The sequence below is a fragment of the Schistocerca nitens genome, chromosome 5 (assembly GCF_023898315.1).
Source record: "Schistocerca nitens isolate TAMUIC-IGC-003100 chromosome 5, iqSchNite1.1, whole genome shotgun sequence".
In the NCBI taxonomy this organism is placed as follows: Eukaryota; Metazoa; Arthropoda; class Insecta; order Orthoptera; family Acrididae; genus Schistocerca; species Schistocerca nitens.
The window spans coordinates 231,315,773-231,333,862 of record NC_064618.1 but is presented as its reverse complement, the minus strand read 5'-3'; the positions used below and the strand labels follow the sequence as shown (position 1 = coordinate 231,333,862).

Sequence of the window (18,090 nt, the reverse complement as noted above, 5' to 3'; positions counted from 1 at the left end):
GCATAGACAAAGTTTTGAGAAAAACAGGTGTTTATGAAAATCAGTTTTTTTGGCAAACCACTAGTCTCACAGGTTTGAGTTGTTTTTTACCCATAGTCTCAACATCCTATATCTATATAAATAAAAACGTAAATGTTGATTTGTTCAACATTAATCTCCGAAATTTCTTAAATGACTGCCTTGAAATTTTGACACACCGTTGGTGGCTTACGGAGTATAAATGTAGATGTAGATGTAGATGAATTCTGATATGGGTGTGTTTTTAGATGCTTTATTCTTTAATGAATGAGCCCGCCAGGTTAGCCGACAGCGCTAATGTGCTGGACTCGCATAGCCGAGCCAGCCCCAGATCGAATATGCCTGGCGGATTAATGGCTAGGGCCTGGTGTGGCGGCCAGCCTGGATGTGGTTTTTAGGCGGTTTTCCACATTCCAGTAGGTGAATACCGGTCTGGTCCCCAAGTCCCACCTCAGTTCCACAACTCGTATACATCTGAAACATGTTCTCACTATTTCATGGTTTACAGTAAATGCAGACAGCTGGGTAACGCTGATTCCATCCCAGGGGGTTCAGGGTGGCAACAGGAAGGGCATCCGGCCACCCCTTCAATTAACTACGCCAAATTAGACCATAACTGTCCCGACCCTGCGAAACCTGTGAAACAAAGGCACAAGCAAAAGAAGAAAAAGAATTCTTTAATGAATGAACATTTTCAATAAATATATAAAATACGTATGTAATACAGGGTGACACAAAAAAAGGGAACATCTCCACAGTCCAATAAAACTAGAAACGATGAAGGACAGAGATTGCATTCATAGTAAATGAAACCTTACATCTTTGCCATTCAAAACACTGATGGCATTTATCATTTTTGAAAATTACGTCCTTTAGCTGGCATCCTCCTGTGTGAATACATTCCTGAAATCTCCTGTTGAGATTCCTCTCAGCTGGGATAGTGTGTATTGCATCCCGAATTCTCTGTTTTAACTCATCCAGGGTTCTTGGTCGAGTCATGTAGAGTTTGCTCTCGAGGTAGCACAACAAGAAAAAATCACAAATGGATAAATCTAGCGATCTATGGGACCAGGGAATGTTACCGAATAGTGAGATCACACGGTTGCCAAACAATCCTCGCACATATGACATTGATTGCCGTGCAGTGTGCGATGTCGCTCTGTCCTGTTGAAACCAGGCTTCTTGAACGTTTGGAATGTTCGTAACATCTCCACGTAACAATCGGAATTGACAATTATTGTGTTTCCCTGTTCATTTGCAAAAAAATGCGGCCCGATAATCCCATGTAATGAAACACCACACTATACTGTCACTTTACTATCGTGTAAAGGGCGCTCATGAACGTCATTAGGCTTTGTGTTTGCCCAGTAACGGTAGTTCTATTTATTCACATAACCTGTGAGATGAAAATGTGCCTCATCTGACATCCACAACTTATATTCAGTTGTTCACAGAATCCTAATCGTAATCGGTAATCGTTGTCCTTCATTTGTTGCACCATCTGTAGTTTGTACGGATGACATTTTAAATCAAAATGAAGAATTCTGCGAACACTCTCTCGGGACATTCCAACCACTGCTGCTTGCTTACGAATTGAACGCCGTGGGCTCTGTAAGACAGACTCGCGTACAACATCAATGTTCGCTGGAGAATGCACACTTCTTGGTCGTCCTGTTGGTTTCTTCTTGAGGGCAGAACCAGTCTTTTCAAAGTTATTAATCCAACATTTTATCGCGTGTTTTGACGGGACGGCGTCATGATGTCCTAAATTATCGAAACTCCTTCTGTGCCGCCACCAAACTATCATTGTTTTTATAAAACATTTTATGGCTAACACACTGTTATTAAAAATCTCAAAATGTACCTTTCCGATTTACCTCAAATTTTTACACATTACTGTAATAAACGTTTAGACACACACTAACTATGTTCTCATTAATATACAAATTATATATAAAATATCCCCCCCCATGAACCATGGACCTTGCCGTTGGTGGGGAGGCTTGCGTGCCTCAGAGATACAGATGGCCGTACCGTAGGTGCAACCACAACGGAGGGGTATCTGTTGAGAGGCCAGACAAACATGTGGTTCCTGAAGAGGGGCAGCAGCCTTTTCAGTAGTTGCAGGGGCAACAGTCTGGATGATTGACTGATCTGGCCTTGTAACATTAACCAAAACGGCCTTGCTGTGCTGGTACTGCGAACGGCTGAAAGCAAGGAGAAACTACAGCCGTAATTTTTCCCGAGGACATGCAGCTCTACTGTATGAATAAATGATGCTGGCGTCCTCTTGGGTAAAATATTCCGGAGGTAAAATAGTCACCCATTCGGATCTCCGGGCGGGGACTACTTAAGAGGACGTCGTTATCAGGAGAAAGAAAACTGGCGTTCTACGGATCGGAGCGTGGAATGTCAGATCACTTAATCGGGCAGGTAGGTTAGAAAATTTAAAAAGGGAAATGGGTAGGTTAAAGTTAGATATAGTGGGAATTAGTGAAGTTCGGTGGCAGGAGGAACAAGACTTTTGGTCAGGTGATTACAGGGTTATAAATAAAAAATCAAATAGGGGTAATGCAGGAGTAGGTTTAATAATGAATAAAAAAATAGGAGTGCGGTTTAGCTACTACAAACAGCATAGTGAACGCATTATTGTGGCCAAGATAGACACAAAGCCCATGCCTACTACAGTAGTACAAGTTTATATGCCAACTAGCTCTGCAGATGATGAAGAAATAGATGAAATGTATGACGAGATAAAAGAAATTATTCAGGTAGTGAAGGGAGACGAAAATTTAATAGTCATGGGTGACTGGAATTTGTCAGTAGGAAAAGGGAGAGAAGGAAACATAGTAGGTGAATATGGATTGGGGGGAAGAAATGAAAGAGGAAGCCGCCTTGTAGAATTTTGCACAGAGCATTGGTTCAAGAATCATGAAAGGAGGCTGTATACATGGAAGAAGCCTGGATATACTGACAGGTTTCAGATAGATTATATAATGGTAAGACAGAGATTTAGGAACCAGGTTTTAAATTGTAAGACATTTCCTGGGGCAGATGTGGATTCTGACCACAATCTATTGGTTATGAACTGCAGATTGAAACTGAAGAAACTGCAAAAAGGTGGGAATTTAAGGAGATGGGACCTGGATAAACTGAAAGAACCAGAGGTTGTAGAGAGTTTCAGGGAGAGCATAAGGGAACAATTGACAGGAATTGGGGAAAGAAATACAGTAGAAGAAGAACGGGTAGCTCTGAGGGATGAAGTGGTGAAGGCAGCAGACGATCAAGTAGGTAAAAAGACGAGGGCTAATGGAAATCCTTGGGTAACAGAAGAAATATTGAATTTAATTGATGAAAGGAGAAAATATAAAAATGCAGTAAATGAAGCAGGCAAAAAGGATTACAAACGTCTGAAAAATGAAATCGACAGGAAGTGCAAAATGGCTAAGCAGGGATGGCTAGAGGACAAATGTAAGGATGTAGAGGCTTGTCTCACTAGGGGTAAGATAGATACTGCCTACAGGAAAATTAAAGAGACCTTTGGAGAGAAGAGAACCACTTGTATGAATATCAAGAGCTCAGATGGCAACCCAGTTCTAAGCAAAGAAGGGAAAGCAGAAAGGTGGAAGGAGTATATAGAGGGTTTATACGAGGGCGATGTACTTGAGGACAATATTATGGAAATGGAAGAGGATGTAGATGAAGACGAAATGGGAGATAAGGTACTGCGTGAAGAGTTTGACAGAGCACTGAAAGACCTGAGTCGAAACAAGGCCCCGGGAGTAGACAACATTCCATTGGAACTACTGATGGCCTCGGGAGAGCCAGTCATGACAAAACTCTACCATCTGGTGAGCAAGATGTATGAGACAGGCGAAATACCCTCAGACTTCAAGAAGAATATAATAATTCCAATCCCAAAGAAAGCAGGTGTTGACAGACTTGAAAACTACTGAACTATCAGTTTAATAAGTCACAGCTGCAAAATACTAACGCGAATTCTTTACAGACGAATGGAAAAACTGGTAGAAGCCGACCTCGGGGAAGATCAGTTTGGATTCCGTAGAAATGTTGGAACACGTGAGGCAATACTGACTTTACGACTTATCTTGGAAGAAAGATTAAGGAAAGGCAAACCTACGTTTCTAGCATTTGTAGACTTAGAGAAAGCTTTTGACAATGTTGACTGGAATACTCTCTTTCAAATTCTGAAGGTCGCAGGGGTAAAATACAGGGAGCGAAAGGCTATTTACAATTTGTACAGAAACCAGATGGCAGTTATAAGAGTCGAGGGGCATGAAAGGGAAGCAGTGGTTGGGAAAGGAGTGAGACAGGGTTGCAGCCTCTCCCCGATGTTATTCAATCTGTATATTGAGCAAGCAGTAAAGGAAACAAAAGAAAAATTCGGAGTAGGCATTAAAATTCATGGAGAAGAAGTAAAAACTTTGAGGTTCGCCGATGACATTGTAATTCTGTCAGAGACAGCAAAGGACTTGGAAGATCAGTTGAACGGAATGGACAGTGTCTTGAAAGGAGAATATAAGATGAACATCAACAAATGCAAAACGAGGATAATGGAATGTAGTCAAATTAAGTCGGGTGATGCTGAGGGAATTAGATTGGGAAATGAGACACTTAAAGTAGTAAAGGAGTTTTGCTATTTAGGGAGTAAAATAACCGATGATGGTCGAAGTAGAGAGGATATAAAATGTAGACTGGCAATGGCAAGGAAAGCGTTTCTCAAGAAGAGAAATTTGTTAACATCGAGTATAGATTTAGGTGTCAGGAAGTCGTTTCTGAAAGTATTTGTATGGAGTGTAGCCATGTATGGAAGTGAGACATGGACGATAACTAGTTTGGAAAAGAAGAGAATAGAAGCTTTCGAAATGTGGTGCTACAGAAGAATGCTGAAGATAAGGTGGGTAGATCATGTAACTAATGAGGAGGTATTGAATAGGATTGGGGAGAAGAGAAGTTTGTAGCACAACTTGACTAGAAGAAGGGATCGGTTGGTAGGACATGTTTTGAGGCATCAAGGGATCACAAATTTAGCATTGGAGGGCAGCGTGGAGGGTAAAAATCGTAGAGGGAGACCAAGAGATCAATACACTAAGCAGATTCAGAAGCATGTAGGTTGCAGTAGGTACTGGGAGATGAAGAAGCTTGCACAGGATAGAGTAGCATGGAGAGCTGCATCAAACCAGTCTCAGGACTGAAGACCACAACAACAACAACATATAAAATATACAGTAGAGAAACGTTGTTAGCAAACAGGAAAGTTGTAATAGCTTATGGTTAGAATACTACTACAGAATCTGAATTTTCAGTAATAATAAACGAGGTCGAGGTCAGAGATATGGGAGAAAGAGGAGATGGAAGGAGGGGGGGGGGGAGAAAATGGGCAGATAGAGGGGACAGAAGGAGAAGGGGAGAAAGGGGGAGAAGAAGATGGACACAGAGATGGAGGAGGAGGGGGAGGAGACAGAGAGAGGGGGCATTAGGAGAAGATGGACAGAGAGAGAGGGGAGGAATCGATGGTCAAAGAGTAGGAGTAGGAGATGGACAAAGAAAGAAGTGAGGAAATGGATAGAGACAGAGGGAGACAAGGAAATTAGGACATACACCCAATTCCCATTCATATTAGAAACGTATTCTCTTTTTTTTTTCTTTTCCATTTAAGGGGGGTAGGACGTCAAACGGGACGACTTGGATTGGGAGAGACACCACAGAAATTTTTAACTTCCACCGTCTATACTTTTAAAAACAAATTCATAAAATGATTCAGGATTTACACTTATAGTGGTGGAAGTTCAAAAATATAAGAAAATAATTTATAATTTTACATTTGTATTTCACCTTTTTTTCACTTACCATTGGCTGCATTTGTTGCTATAGGTACACTTTTCTTCATAAGTAAGGGAGATTCTTCGATTAATTTTGCACAGCATACAAACCATACTTACAGGTGTATGAAACGCTAGAATTTTCCAAATATATAAAAAACTGTGATTAAAATTGATATAATTAACTATAATATTTGAGTTTTTTCTAAACATAAAGTTTAAAATGTAACAGCACATTCCTTTTTTCATAAATTAAATAATTACTAGAGTTTCATACACCTGTAGGTATGGTTTGTATGCTGTGGAAAATTCATCGAAGAATCTCTCTTACTTATGAAGAAACGTGTACCTATAGCAACAAACGCAGCCAATAGAAGTGAAAAAATGATGAAATTTCACATGTAAAAAAAAATTATTTTGTTATTTTTTTAACTTCCACTGCTATGAGTGTGAGTCCTGAATACTTCCTGGTCATGCTGATAAAGTTTTATGAATTTATTCCTTAAAGTATAGACAGTGGAAATTAAAATGTCCTGTGGTGTCTCTCCTGCTCCAAGATGGCCCATTTGACGTCCTACCCCCCTTAAGCAGACTGAGCCACAGCAAAGTGGAAAACAGTACAGCTAGCTGTCTACAAAAAAATAATGAACTCACTTTATGAAATTTTCGGTAATATTCAGGACCATTGTTATAAATGTTAATCGACAAAATTTTCATATGTAGGGTAGTGGTGATAACGTCTTTTTTACTGTTGTATAGTTTTTCATTAATGTGAAACTAGAATCAGAATGTAATGATGAGACATGCACTACACCCATTCAACTATGAGCTGTCCCCACACTTCATGGTCCTCGTTAATATTGTTTTCATTAAGCAAACTCTCTGGCTTGAGCTTCTGATCAAACTATCTGTTCACTTCAGGTTTGAAATAGAGTAGTTCTGTTAAATCTATGTGTTTAAAGTTTGATCTTGTAGTTCTGTTAAGTGTTTGTGTTAAAACATAAAACAAAGGGTTGGCAATGCTAATTAAAAAATACAGGAAGCAGACAGGTAAAATAACAGACAATTAAAAAACACGGCGACAGTCTGGTTTCTGTTCGCAAGAGATATAAAAATCACACCCAGTGGCAGTATGATTTCTGTTCGCAACACTTCGGAAAACACACACAACACTTAACACTCACTAGAAACACTGCACTAAAAGGTTGGCACAAAGATGACACACCACAACCAAGGGCAGATGGGGGGGACCTGGACAGATGAGGCGAAAAAAAAGGGGGGCAGGAGAGGAAAATCGAAGTGGGGGGGGGGACCAATGGAGGGAGAGGACTCGTAAGGAGGGGGGGGGGAGGCAGGGCAGACACGAGAGGGAGTGGGGAAAGGCAGAGGAGGGGAATGCAAAAGGAGTCAGGGGAGAGAAGGGAGGCAGAGAGAGGGTAGGCAGGGAAAAAAACAGGATGGTAAGGGGGGGGGGGGGGGAGAGCGAGTCCGGGAGAATGACAGAGAAAGGGAGGGGTAAGTGAGGATCAGAGTTGATAGGAGCGATAAATGGAGGGAGAGAGGGCATCATCCGGGAGGTTAGTGGGAAGTATACATACCACTGAATAATATTGTTTTGAAGGCCTGGTGCTAGTATGGCTACCGTTAGTAAGGTTACCACCAAAGTAATTTTTGCACGAGATAAGAGAAGTAATTTCAAAAGTAATATTTCTTCATGTGGACTGCGGTACGCAAACTTAGAACCTATTTAAGTGTTTCACTGCGCTCATGGGAATATGTGTTACAACCTGTGGATGTGCCTGACATCTAGTGGTAGTACACTGTATTTAAAAAAATTTGCAGCAATCTGCACCTATCTCTCCTGAGGTCACTGCTGTTGTCAGTTGTGAAAGTGAAACACATTACTTGGTTTCTACAGTACATACTACTGTACTGTGACTTGCTACGTATTAATATACTGATGGGAACGAGCGGAAGTTGCCAAATTTTAAAACCAGCGCATAGCGAGTCGCCTGATACTGATGTTTAGCGTCATCAAGGGTATTTCGAAGCTTGTATAAGGTCAAGCCATAACAGCTCACAAAAGGACAGTGGGAAAAATACTTACCACCATAATTTTTTGTACTAAAATATAAAAATTAAATTGTCAAGAATTTAATAAAGTCAGTTGATCACAATCCTAATACGGTCCAAAAGAAATTAACTTCGTTGCGTGGCTAGATGGGGAAAAAAATGCGGCCGCGGAAGGATTAATTAAGAGATTCAAAAACGACAGAACTACTAGATTTTACTGATATCTACTTAATTTTTAGGATTTCGTGCCTCAGCCGGTAAAAACGGAACCATTATAGGATCGCTTTCTTTTCCGTTTGTCTGTCTGTTTGTCTCTCCGACTGTTAAAAACCGTTTCTCTCAAAGACGGGTGGATGTCTCAAGTTGAAATTGATGTCACATATTGAGGCCTGCGATTCCTTAGCGGTGGTGAAAACTGATGCATCTAAGTCAATGCATTAAAAGATACGGCCATTTATATCACATATTTTGAAACTCAGAAACTAGCTCATCAAAACCTGTAGTGTACTTCCCGTTGACCTAGAAGCATGAAATTTAGCAGGAATCAGCATTTCACAGTAAAACTAAAGAAAAAATCCGGACATTGTGACTTCGTAATTATTTTATAAGAAAATTTTTTTGTGCTTTGTTATCCGACTATATGTCTCTCCAACTGTCTATTGAGACCCCTTTTCCTCAGGAACGGATAGATGTATCAAGCTGAAATTACATACTAAGGTCTATAGTCCTTTTGTTGTGTAAAAATGTTAAGCTTGTAAGTCAGCGCAATTTTAAGATACGGGCTTTTGTCATATGTTTTGATATCTGCAAACACACTCATTGAAACCTGTGGGATACTTACTGTTTACTTACATCCAAAAAATTTGGCAAGAAACAAGGTTGCATTGCAAGTACGGGGGAAAAATCAGGAAGTTCTTAATTTTCGGATATGTCACACAAAAAATTTTCTTTTGTCACTTGTAATCCGACTAGAAACTTAAAATTAAAACATTCCCGGGACTGATATCTTGCCACTATCAATGTCAATAGCAAGCAATCGCCAATATTTGGATGAAGTGTCTGTATACATAATTAAGTTAGTAAGGAACTCTCAGAGCAGAGTTTCTTTCTTTTTTTTCTTTTCTTTTTTTTTTTTTTTTGTTACAAAAACTAAGAAGTAACGATTAGCTAGCGCTGCTTGTGTAACGTCTTCGATATTTACGTCTTTAGAAGTAAAACTGTTCAACGCCACATATGACCTTACCAATAAACGCAGGTTGGTCTAATACCAGCTTGACGGCATTACCGATGGAGCGATGAGGGGCGAGGCAGTGTTTTGCCGTGATGCGGCCTCACCGCCTGCCCTGTCCCTAGCGACACGGGTAGGTTTCCGTGGCGCTATGCCTGGCGCCGCTACTGTACAGTAGCTGTATGTGTGCCGGCTGTTGCAGAGTGCGGCGTGGCCAACCACGAGGTGCGCATCGTAGGGGGGCGGCCGACGGGCGTGAACCGCTACCCGTGGGTGGCGCGCCTCGTCTACAACGGCCGGACCCAATGCGGCGGCTCGCTTCTCAACGGCGACTACGTGCTCACCGCTGCACACTGCGTCCGAAGGTATGCTGCACACTACACTCCATGCCACACGTCACTAGCTCACTATCAGGGTGCCTGGTTAACCAAATGTGGCTTTGTCTTCTGCGAAGAGCACTATTGCATTTCATTCCTGTGCTCCATATAACGTCACGAATTTATTCGATATTCTTACCCCTTATCGTATTCAAAGCTGACAACCGAATATATTTGCTGAACTACTGTGTACATCGACACAAGTTTTGGGCAGGTAATAAGACACACAGGGTGTGCGTAAAACCGTGCAAAAATGTAAAAGGACATAGAGAACGCCCCACTGAACAATTTGCCGGGGGTCGGAGAAGCCAGCTTAAGAAGGTATGGAAATAAAATTGTTTCCTGTTTTGTCAACCATTACTGTTCCCCGGCTTATTTACAACTAACATGGGTACAAATTTAGTGTGCTGTTTATTTACATGCACGTTCTTGGCCGTCGTTGTAGGCGACAATCTCATTAGACCATATCTTCTACCTGGCCGTCTAAATGGCCACCTGTATTCGACGTAGACCCGTGGTCTAGGGGTAGCGTCTATGATTCATAATCAAAACGTCTTCGGTCCCGGGTTCGATCCCCGCCACTGCCTAAATTTTGATAAATGATCAGCATTGGCGGCCGAAGACTTCCGGAATAAGAAGTCAGCCTCATTCTGCCAACGGCCTTGTCAAAAAGGGCGGAGGAGCGGATAGAGGTTCAGGGCACTCTCTTGTCCTAGGGGTGGGAAATTTCCCCTAAAGGCGGAAGAATCAGCAATGATCAACGACATGAGAATGCAGAAGGCAATGGAAACCACTGCATTAAAGACACGTAACGTGTATCCACAGGACATGTGGCCTGTAATTGAAGAAGAATCATGATGATCTCTCCATTGGCAAAAGAATCCGGAATAGTCCCCCATTCGGATCTCCGGGAGAGGACTGCCAAGGGGGAGGTTACCATGAGAAAAAGATTGAATAATCAACGAAAGGATAACGTTCTACGAGTCGGGGCGTGGAATGTCAGAAGCTTGAACGTGGTAGGGAAACTAGAAAATCTGAAATCTAGATATGTTATGGGTCAGTGAAGTGAAGTGGAAGGAAGACAAGGATTTCTGGTCAGATGAATATCGGGTAATATCAACAGCAGCAGAAAATGGTATAACAGGTGTAGGATTCGTTATGAATAGGAAGGTAGGGCAGAGGGTGTGTTACTGTGAACAGTTCAGTGACTGGGTTGTTCTAATCAGAATCGACAGCAGACCAACACCGACAACGATAGTTCAGGTATACATGCCGACGTCGCAAGATGAAGATGAACAGACAGAAAAGTGTATGAGGATATTGAAAGGGTAATGCAGTATGTAAAGGGGAACGAAAATCTAATAGTCATGGGCGACTGGAATGCAGTTGTAGGGGAAGGAGTAGAAGAAAAGGTTACAGGAGAATATGGGCTTGGGACAAGGAATGAAAGAGGAGAAAGACTAATTGAGTTCTGTAACAAGTTTCAGCTAGTAATAGCGAATACCCTGTTCAAGAATCACAAGAGGAGGAGGTATACTTGGAAAAGGCCGGGAGATACGGGAAGATTTCAATTAGATTACATCATGGTCAGACAGAGATTCCGAAATCAGATACTGGATTGTAAGGCGTACCCAGGAGCAGATACAGACTCAGATCACAATATAGTAGTGATGAAGAGTAGGCTGAAGTTCAAGACATTAGTCAGGAAGAATCAATACGCAAAGAAGTGGGATACGGAAGTACTAAGGAATGACGAGATACGTTTGAAGTTCTCTAACGCTATAGATACAACAATAAGGAATAGCGCAGTAGGCAGTACAGTTGAAGAGGAATGGACATCTCTACAAAGGGCCATCACAGAAGTTGGGAAGGAAAACATAGGTACAAAGAAGGTAGCTGCGAAGAAACCATGGGTAACAGAAGAAATATTTCAGTTGATTGATGAAAGGAGGAAGTACAAACATGTTCCGGGAAAATCAGGAATACAGAAATACAAGTGGCTGAGGAACGAAATAAATAGGAAGTGCAGGGAAGCTAAGACGAAATGGCTGCAGGAAAAATGTGAAGACATCGAAAAAGATATGATTGCCGGAAGGACAGACTCAGCATACAGGAAAGTCAAAACAACCTTTGGTGACATTAAAAGCAACGGTGGTAACATTAAGAGTGCAACGGGAATTCCACTGTTAAATGCAGAGGAGAGAGCAGATAGGTGGAAAGAATACATTGAAAGCCTCTATGAGGGTGAAGATTTGTCTGATGTGATAGAAGAAGAAACAGGAGTCGATTTAGAAGAGATAGGGGATCCAGTATTAGAATCGGAATTTAAAAGAGCTTTGGAGGACTTACGGTCAAATAAGGCAGAAGGGATAGATAACATTCCATCAGAATTTCTAAAGTCATTGGGGGAAGTGGCAACAAAACGACTATTCACGTTGGTGTGTAGAATATATGAGTCTGGCGACATACCATCTGACTTTCGGAAAAGCATCATCCACACAATTCCGAAGACGGCAATAGCTGACAAGTGCGAGAATTATCGCACAATCAGCTTAACAGTTCATGCATCGAAGCTGCTTACAAGAATAATATACAGAAGAATGGAACAGAAAATTGAGAATGCGCTAGGTGACGATCAGTTTGGCTTTAGGAAAAGTAAAGGGACGAGAGAGGCAATTCTGACGTTACGGCTAATAATGGAAGCAAGGCTAAAGTAAAATCAAGACACTTTCATAGGATTTGTCGACCTGGAAAAAGCGTTCGACAATATACACTCCTGGAAATGGAAAAAAGCACACATTGACACCGGTGTGTCAGACCCACCATACTTGCTCCGGACACTGCGAGAGGGCTGTACAAGCAATGATCACACGCACGGCACAGCGGACACACCAGGAACCGCGGTGTTGGCCGTCGAATGGCGCTAGCTGCGCAGCATTTGTGCACCGCCGCCGTCAGTGTCAGCCAGTTTGCCGTGGCATACGGAGCTCCATCGCAGTCTTTAACACTGGTAGCATGCCGCGACAGCGTGGACGTGAACCGTATGTGCAGTTGACGGACTTTGAGCGAGGGCGTATAGTGGGCATGCGGGAGGCCGGGTGGACGTACCGCCGAATTGCTCAACACGTGGGGCGTGAGGTCTCCACAGTACATCGATGTTGTCGCCAGTGGTCGGCAGAAGGTGCACTTGCCCGTCGACCTGGGACCGGACCGCAGCGACGCACGGATGCACGCCAAGACCGTAGGATCCTACGCAGTGCCGTAGGGGACCGCACCGCCACTTCCCAGCAAATTAGGGACACTGTTGCTCCTGGGGTATCGGCGAGGACCATTCGCAACCGTCTCCATGAAGCTGGGCTACGGTCCCGCACACCGTCAGGCCGTCTTCCGCTCACGCCCCATCATCGTGCAGCCCGCCTCCAGTGGTGTCGCGACAGGCGTGAATGGAGGGACGAATGGAGATGTGTCGTCTTCAGCGATGAGAGTCGCTTCTGCCTTGGTGCCAATGATGGTCGTATGCGTGTTTGGCGCCGTGCAGGTGAGCGCCACAATCAGGACTGCATACGACCGAGGCACACAGGGCCAACACCCGGCATCATGGTGTGGGGAGCGATCTCCTACACTGGCCGTACACCACTGGTGATCGTCGAGGGGACACTGAATAGTGCACGGTACATCCAAACCGTCATCGAACCCATCGTTCTACCATTCCTAGACCGGCAAGGGAACTTGCTGTTCCAACAGGACAATGCACGTCCGCATGTATCCCGTGCCACCCAACGTGCTCTAGAGGGTGTAAGTCAACTACCCTGGCCAGCAAGATCTCCGGATCTGTCCCCCATTGAGCATGTTTGGGACTGGATGAAGCGTCGTCTCACGCGGTCTGCACGTCCAGCACGAACGCTGGTCCAACTGAGGCGCCAGGTGGAAATGGCATGGCAAGCCGTTCCACAGGACTACATCCAGCATCTCTACGATCGTCTCCATGGGAGAATAGCAGCCTGCATTGCTGCGAAAGGTGGATATACACTGTACTAGTGCCGACATTGTGCATGCTCTGTTGCCTGTGTCTATGTGCCTGTGGTTCTGTCAGTGTGATCATGTGATGTATCTGACCGCAGGAATGTGTCAATAAAGTTTCCCCTTCCTGGGACAATGAATTCACGGTGTTCTTATTTCAATTTCCAGGAGTGTAAAATGGTGCAAGCTGTTCGAGATTCTGAAAAAAGTAGGGGTAAGCTATAGGGAGAGAGGGGTCATATACAATACGTACAACAACCAAGAGGGAATAATAAGAGTGGACGATCAAGAACGAAGTGCTCGTATTAAGAAGGGTGTAAGACAAGGCTGTAGCCTTTCGCCCCTACTCTTCAATCTGTACATCGAGGAAGCAATGATGGAAATAAAAGAAAGGTTCAGGAGTGGAATTAAAATACAAGGTGAAAGGATATCAATGATACGATTCGCTGATGACATTGCTATCCTGAGTGAAAGTGAAGAAGAATTAAATGGTCTGCTGAACGGAATGAACAATCTAATGAGTACACATTATGGTCTGAGAGTAAATCGGAGAAAGACGAAGGTAATGAGAAGTAGTAGAAATGAGAACAGCGGGAAACTTAACATCAGGATTATTGGTCACGAAGTCAATGAAGTTAAGCAATTCTGCTACCTAGATAGTAAAATAACCAATGACGGACGGAGCAAGGAGGACATCAAAAGCAGACTCGCTATGGCAGAAAAGGCATTTCTGGCCAAGAGAAGTCTACTAATATCAAATACCGGCCTTAATTTGAGGAAGAAATTTCTGAGGATGTACGTCTGGAGTACAGCATTGTATGGTAGTGAAACATGGACTGTGGGAAAACCGGAACAGAAGAGAATCGAAGCATTTGAGATGTGGTCCTATAGACGAATGTTGAAAATTAGGTGGACTGATAAGGTAAGGAATGAGGAGGTTCTACGCAGTATCGGAGAGGAAAGGAATATGTGGAAAACACTGATAAGGAGGACAGGATGATAGGACATCTGCTAAGACATGAGGGAATGACTTCCATGGTACTAGAGGGAGCTGTAGAGGGTAAAAACTGTAGAGGAAGACAGAGATTGGAATACGTCAAGCAAATAATTGAGGACGTAGGTTGCAAGTGCTACTCTGAGATGAAGAGGTTAGCACAGGAAAGGAATTCGTGGCGGGCCGCATCAAACCAGTCAGTAGACTGATGACCAAAAAAAAAAAAATTCGAAGTTCGCGCAAAGAGCTCTACCTAGCTTGTTGAAGGACGTCTCCTGGCTGTTCGCAAGATGATGTGGATACAACATGACGGTGCACTGCTTCACTTCGGTGTGGATATTCGAAACCCTCCCAACGATGTATTTCCTGGTCGCTGGATTGGAAGTGGAGGTCTTACTCCATGGCCTGCGAGGTCACCTGACCTGAGTCCTCTTGATTATTTCCTACGGCGATATCTAAACTTACACGTGTATTAGACACGGAGATGGAATTAGTTGCCAGAACTGTAGCTGCCTGTGATGTGATTCGAAACACACCAGGGATATTTGTCACGGCGCGCCAGAAACTTTTTCGACGATGTCATACTTGCAATGACGCTGATCGCCATCAGTTTCGGCATATTTTGTGAGGTACAGTACAAACGGTACGTTCATTGTGTCAATAATGGTATTTGCAATTAAGTAATGTAAGTAATAAAGTACAGAGAATGTGATTTTATTCCTATTAACTCCTTAAGGTGGCTCCTGCAACCCCAGGTTCCCTACCTCAAATTGTTCAGTGCAGCATCCTCTGTGCCCTCTAAAACTTTTGCATGCTCTTACGGAAACACCCTGCATAAGACAAATTATTTTCTGTTTAGTTAAAGGATGTAACTGCTTTATACACATTTTTCATTTAATGGGATAATAAGGCACCAACGGTTCTTAATATGGAAATTTCTCCTTTTTCATGGCGTTTGAGAGGCATCGAAAGAAGATACTTGTTTTATTTACAAAACTGCGTTTTCCTGCTGCTAGTTACTTTATTTATCCCATACGCGTTTCGCTTTCTCCTGTTCTGAGGCATCATCAGTGGGCTCTATAACGATACAGTTTTGTTAGTTTTAGATTATCGAACAGTTCACTTCGCGATTTTTTTGTAAAAAAGTAATTACGATTTTCTGATCTGCATTTCCTCAAATCTGGTCTGGAGAATCGCACTACCACTTTTATCACTGCCATATAATCACATCTTCGTTTTCTGGCCTTCCTCACACTGTTCACCATGTTTCTCACTCTTTTTTGTGGTGTACTATTGTTCTTTTGTCACTCGATAGAACTATTTCTCCGTACACTGTTTTCCACAAAGTAAATATTGCGACTCCATTACGTGTTTCATCTTCTGTGGAATGTTTACCTATTTCGTGCCAACCTAACGAAGTCTGTGTTCGACTAACTTCTATTTATGATGTTTATACCGTGTGTGTGTATGAGTGAGAGTGTGGGGGATAGAGCTCAAGAGATTTTTTTTTTTTTTGGGGGGGGGGGGGCGGAGTTGACTAACTGCTAGTGAGTGGTTGAAAACTTTGGTGACAGCTGATTTGGCTTTTCGTTTCATCATTTTGTGGAGGGGGTTATGGATGACTGAGTGTAAAGATGTTGGGTTCTATTATTACTATATTGGACAGTATTATTATATTAATCCTTTTTGCGAACGTTATTCTGTTAGTTTATCAATTAGTCTAAATAATGAATTGCTTGGCATGTGTACTTGGTCGTTCAACAGGATTTTCCCTTCTGCTTTGGTTTTCTGTTCAAAATGGTTCAAATGGCTCTGAGCATTATAGGACTTAGGTGCTGAGGTCATCAGTCCCCTAGAACTTGAACTACTTAAACCTAACTAACCTAAGGACATCACGCACATCCATGCCCGAGGCAGGGCTCCAATCTGCGACCGTAGCGGTCGCGCGGTTCCAGACTGTAGCGCCCAGAACCGCTCGGCCAGTCCGGCCGGCTGGTTTTCTGTGTGTGACAATTTTCTTGCATGGTTAGGAGGTGTTTTTAGTGTTGATTCTATTTTTTTCATGTCATCTTCTCTAGTGGTTGGTTTGTGGACATTTTCTCTTAGGTGTTCTGCAAATGTGGAGTGGTTCGTCCCATATTTCTAGGCTCTCATGTGTTCTTTGTATCTGACATTAAATGTTCTACCTGTTTGTCCTATGTATGTCATTTCACATGTAGTTGATATATACCTGCTTTCTGGTATATGTCTCTGTTTTTGTCAGTTTTGGGGTGTATTTTTGTATGGAATTGTCTGTTGTGTATGCTAAAGGAAAAGGCACTTTTATTTACAAAACAAGTATTTATATGCTTGCTGCGGACGATGGCCACACAAACAAACTTGTTATCGAAAGAAGAGTTTACTGAAAAGACAATTGTTATCTATATTACTAAGCGACTATCCCAGAACACGGTACCAGTTGGAGGTTGCGTATCTAACGGCTTCGAGCGGCAACGAAAATTCGATTTGCAGTATTTCCTGTAATTATTAATCGAATTTAAATTGCTGTCGTAATCTACCCATTAAAATGTACAGTATACCCTTATGTTAAACGATTTCTAACAAACAGTACTGGTTGGTGTACCATCATCCGGCAACATACGACGAAGAAACAGTCTGTCCTGGTTGCAGGGCTGAGTTTATTACTTATTTACCAATGACGCGTTTCGTCTGATTCAAGCTGATTTTCTGAATATTAGACAGAAAGCTAGGTACCCAACACTTTAGAAATAATAAATACATCTCTGCAACCAATACTGTTTCTTCATCTTGCGTTAAAATTCTAACACGGTAAGACAAATATTATAGTTAGAAACTGTTTGACTCGAAGCAACTTAATTGACGGCACCAAATATCCAGAATACACTGGTGAGCCAAAACATTATGACTACATGCGTATTAGATTGTTTGTCCGTCTTTGAAAAGAAATACATCATTAGTTCTTCGAATCAGGGATCCGAAAGTTTTTTGGTAGGTTTGTGAAGACATATGGCACTAGATGTCTACGCACAGGTCACTATAATCCTCTTCAGATAACTGTAGCACGGTTTTGGCTCCGAGACACGAACAACTATACTGCTGAAAGATGACATAGACGTCGGAGAAGATATCAAGCATGAAGTGATGTAGGTGATTTGCAGCTCTCAGCGTGTCTTTGATTACTACCATAGGTCCCATGCAAGCGCAGGAGAATGTCTGCCATAGCATAATACTGCTCCCACCAGCGTGTGTCCTTAGCGCGCTGCACGTTTCGAGCCGCCGTTCACATCGATGGCGGCGTTTGTTAAGACGACCATTGACCTAGTGTAGCAAAAATGTGAATCACCCGAAAAGCTAAGACGTTTCCATTTATCGACGGTCGAGTCCCGATGGTCCTGTGCCCGCTGCAATCGTAACTGACGACGTCGTTGGGTCAACAACGTATGTGTGGTCTGCTGCAGAGGCCCATGTTCAACAATGTACGATGCACTGTGTGCTCCGAAACACTTGTGCCTGAAC

At 42.7% G+C, this 18,090-nt stretch overlaps 1 protein-coding gene across 1 annotated transcript in view; it reads left to right on the top strand.

Annotated features, from left to right (window-relative positions):
• The window catches only part of LOC126259445 (trypsin-1-like), a 118,583-nt gene that overhangs the window by 65,447 nt on the left and 35,046 nt on the right, over positions 1-18,090 (top strand). The window contains exon 3 of the mRNA XM_049956262.1: positions 9,365-9,527. Within this exon, the coding sequence (XP_049812219.1) occupies positions 9,365-9,527 (163 nt within the window). The remainder of the gene's footprint in view (positions 1-9,364; positions 9,528-18,090) is intronic.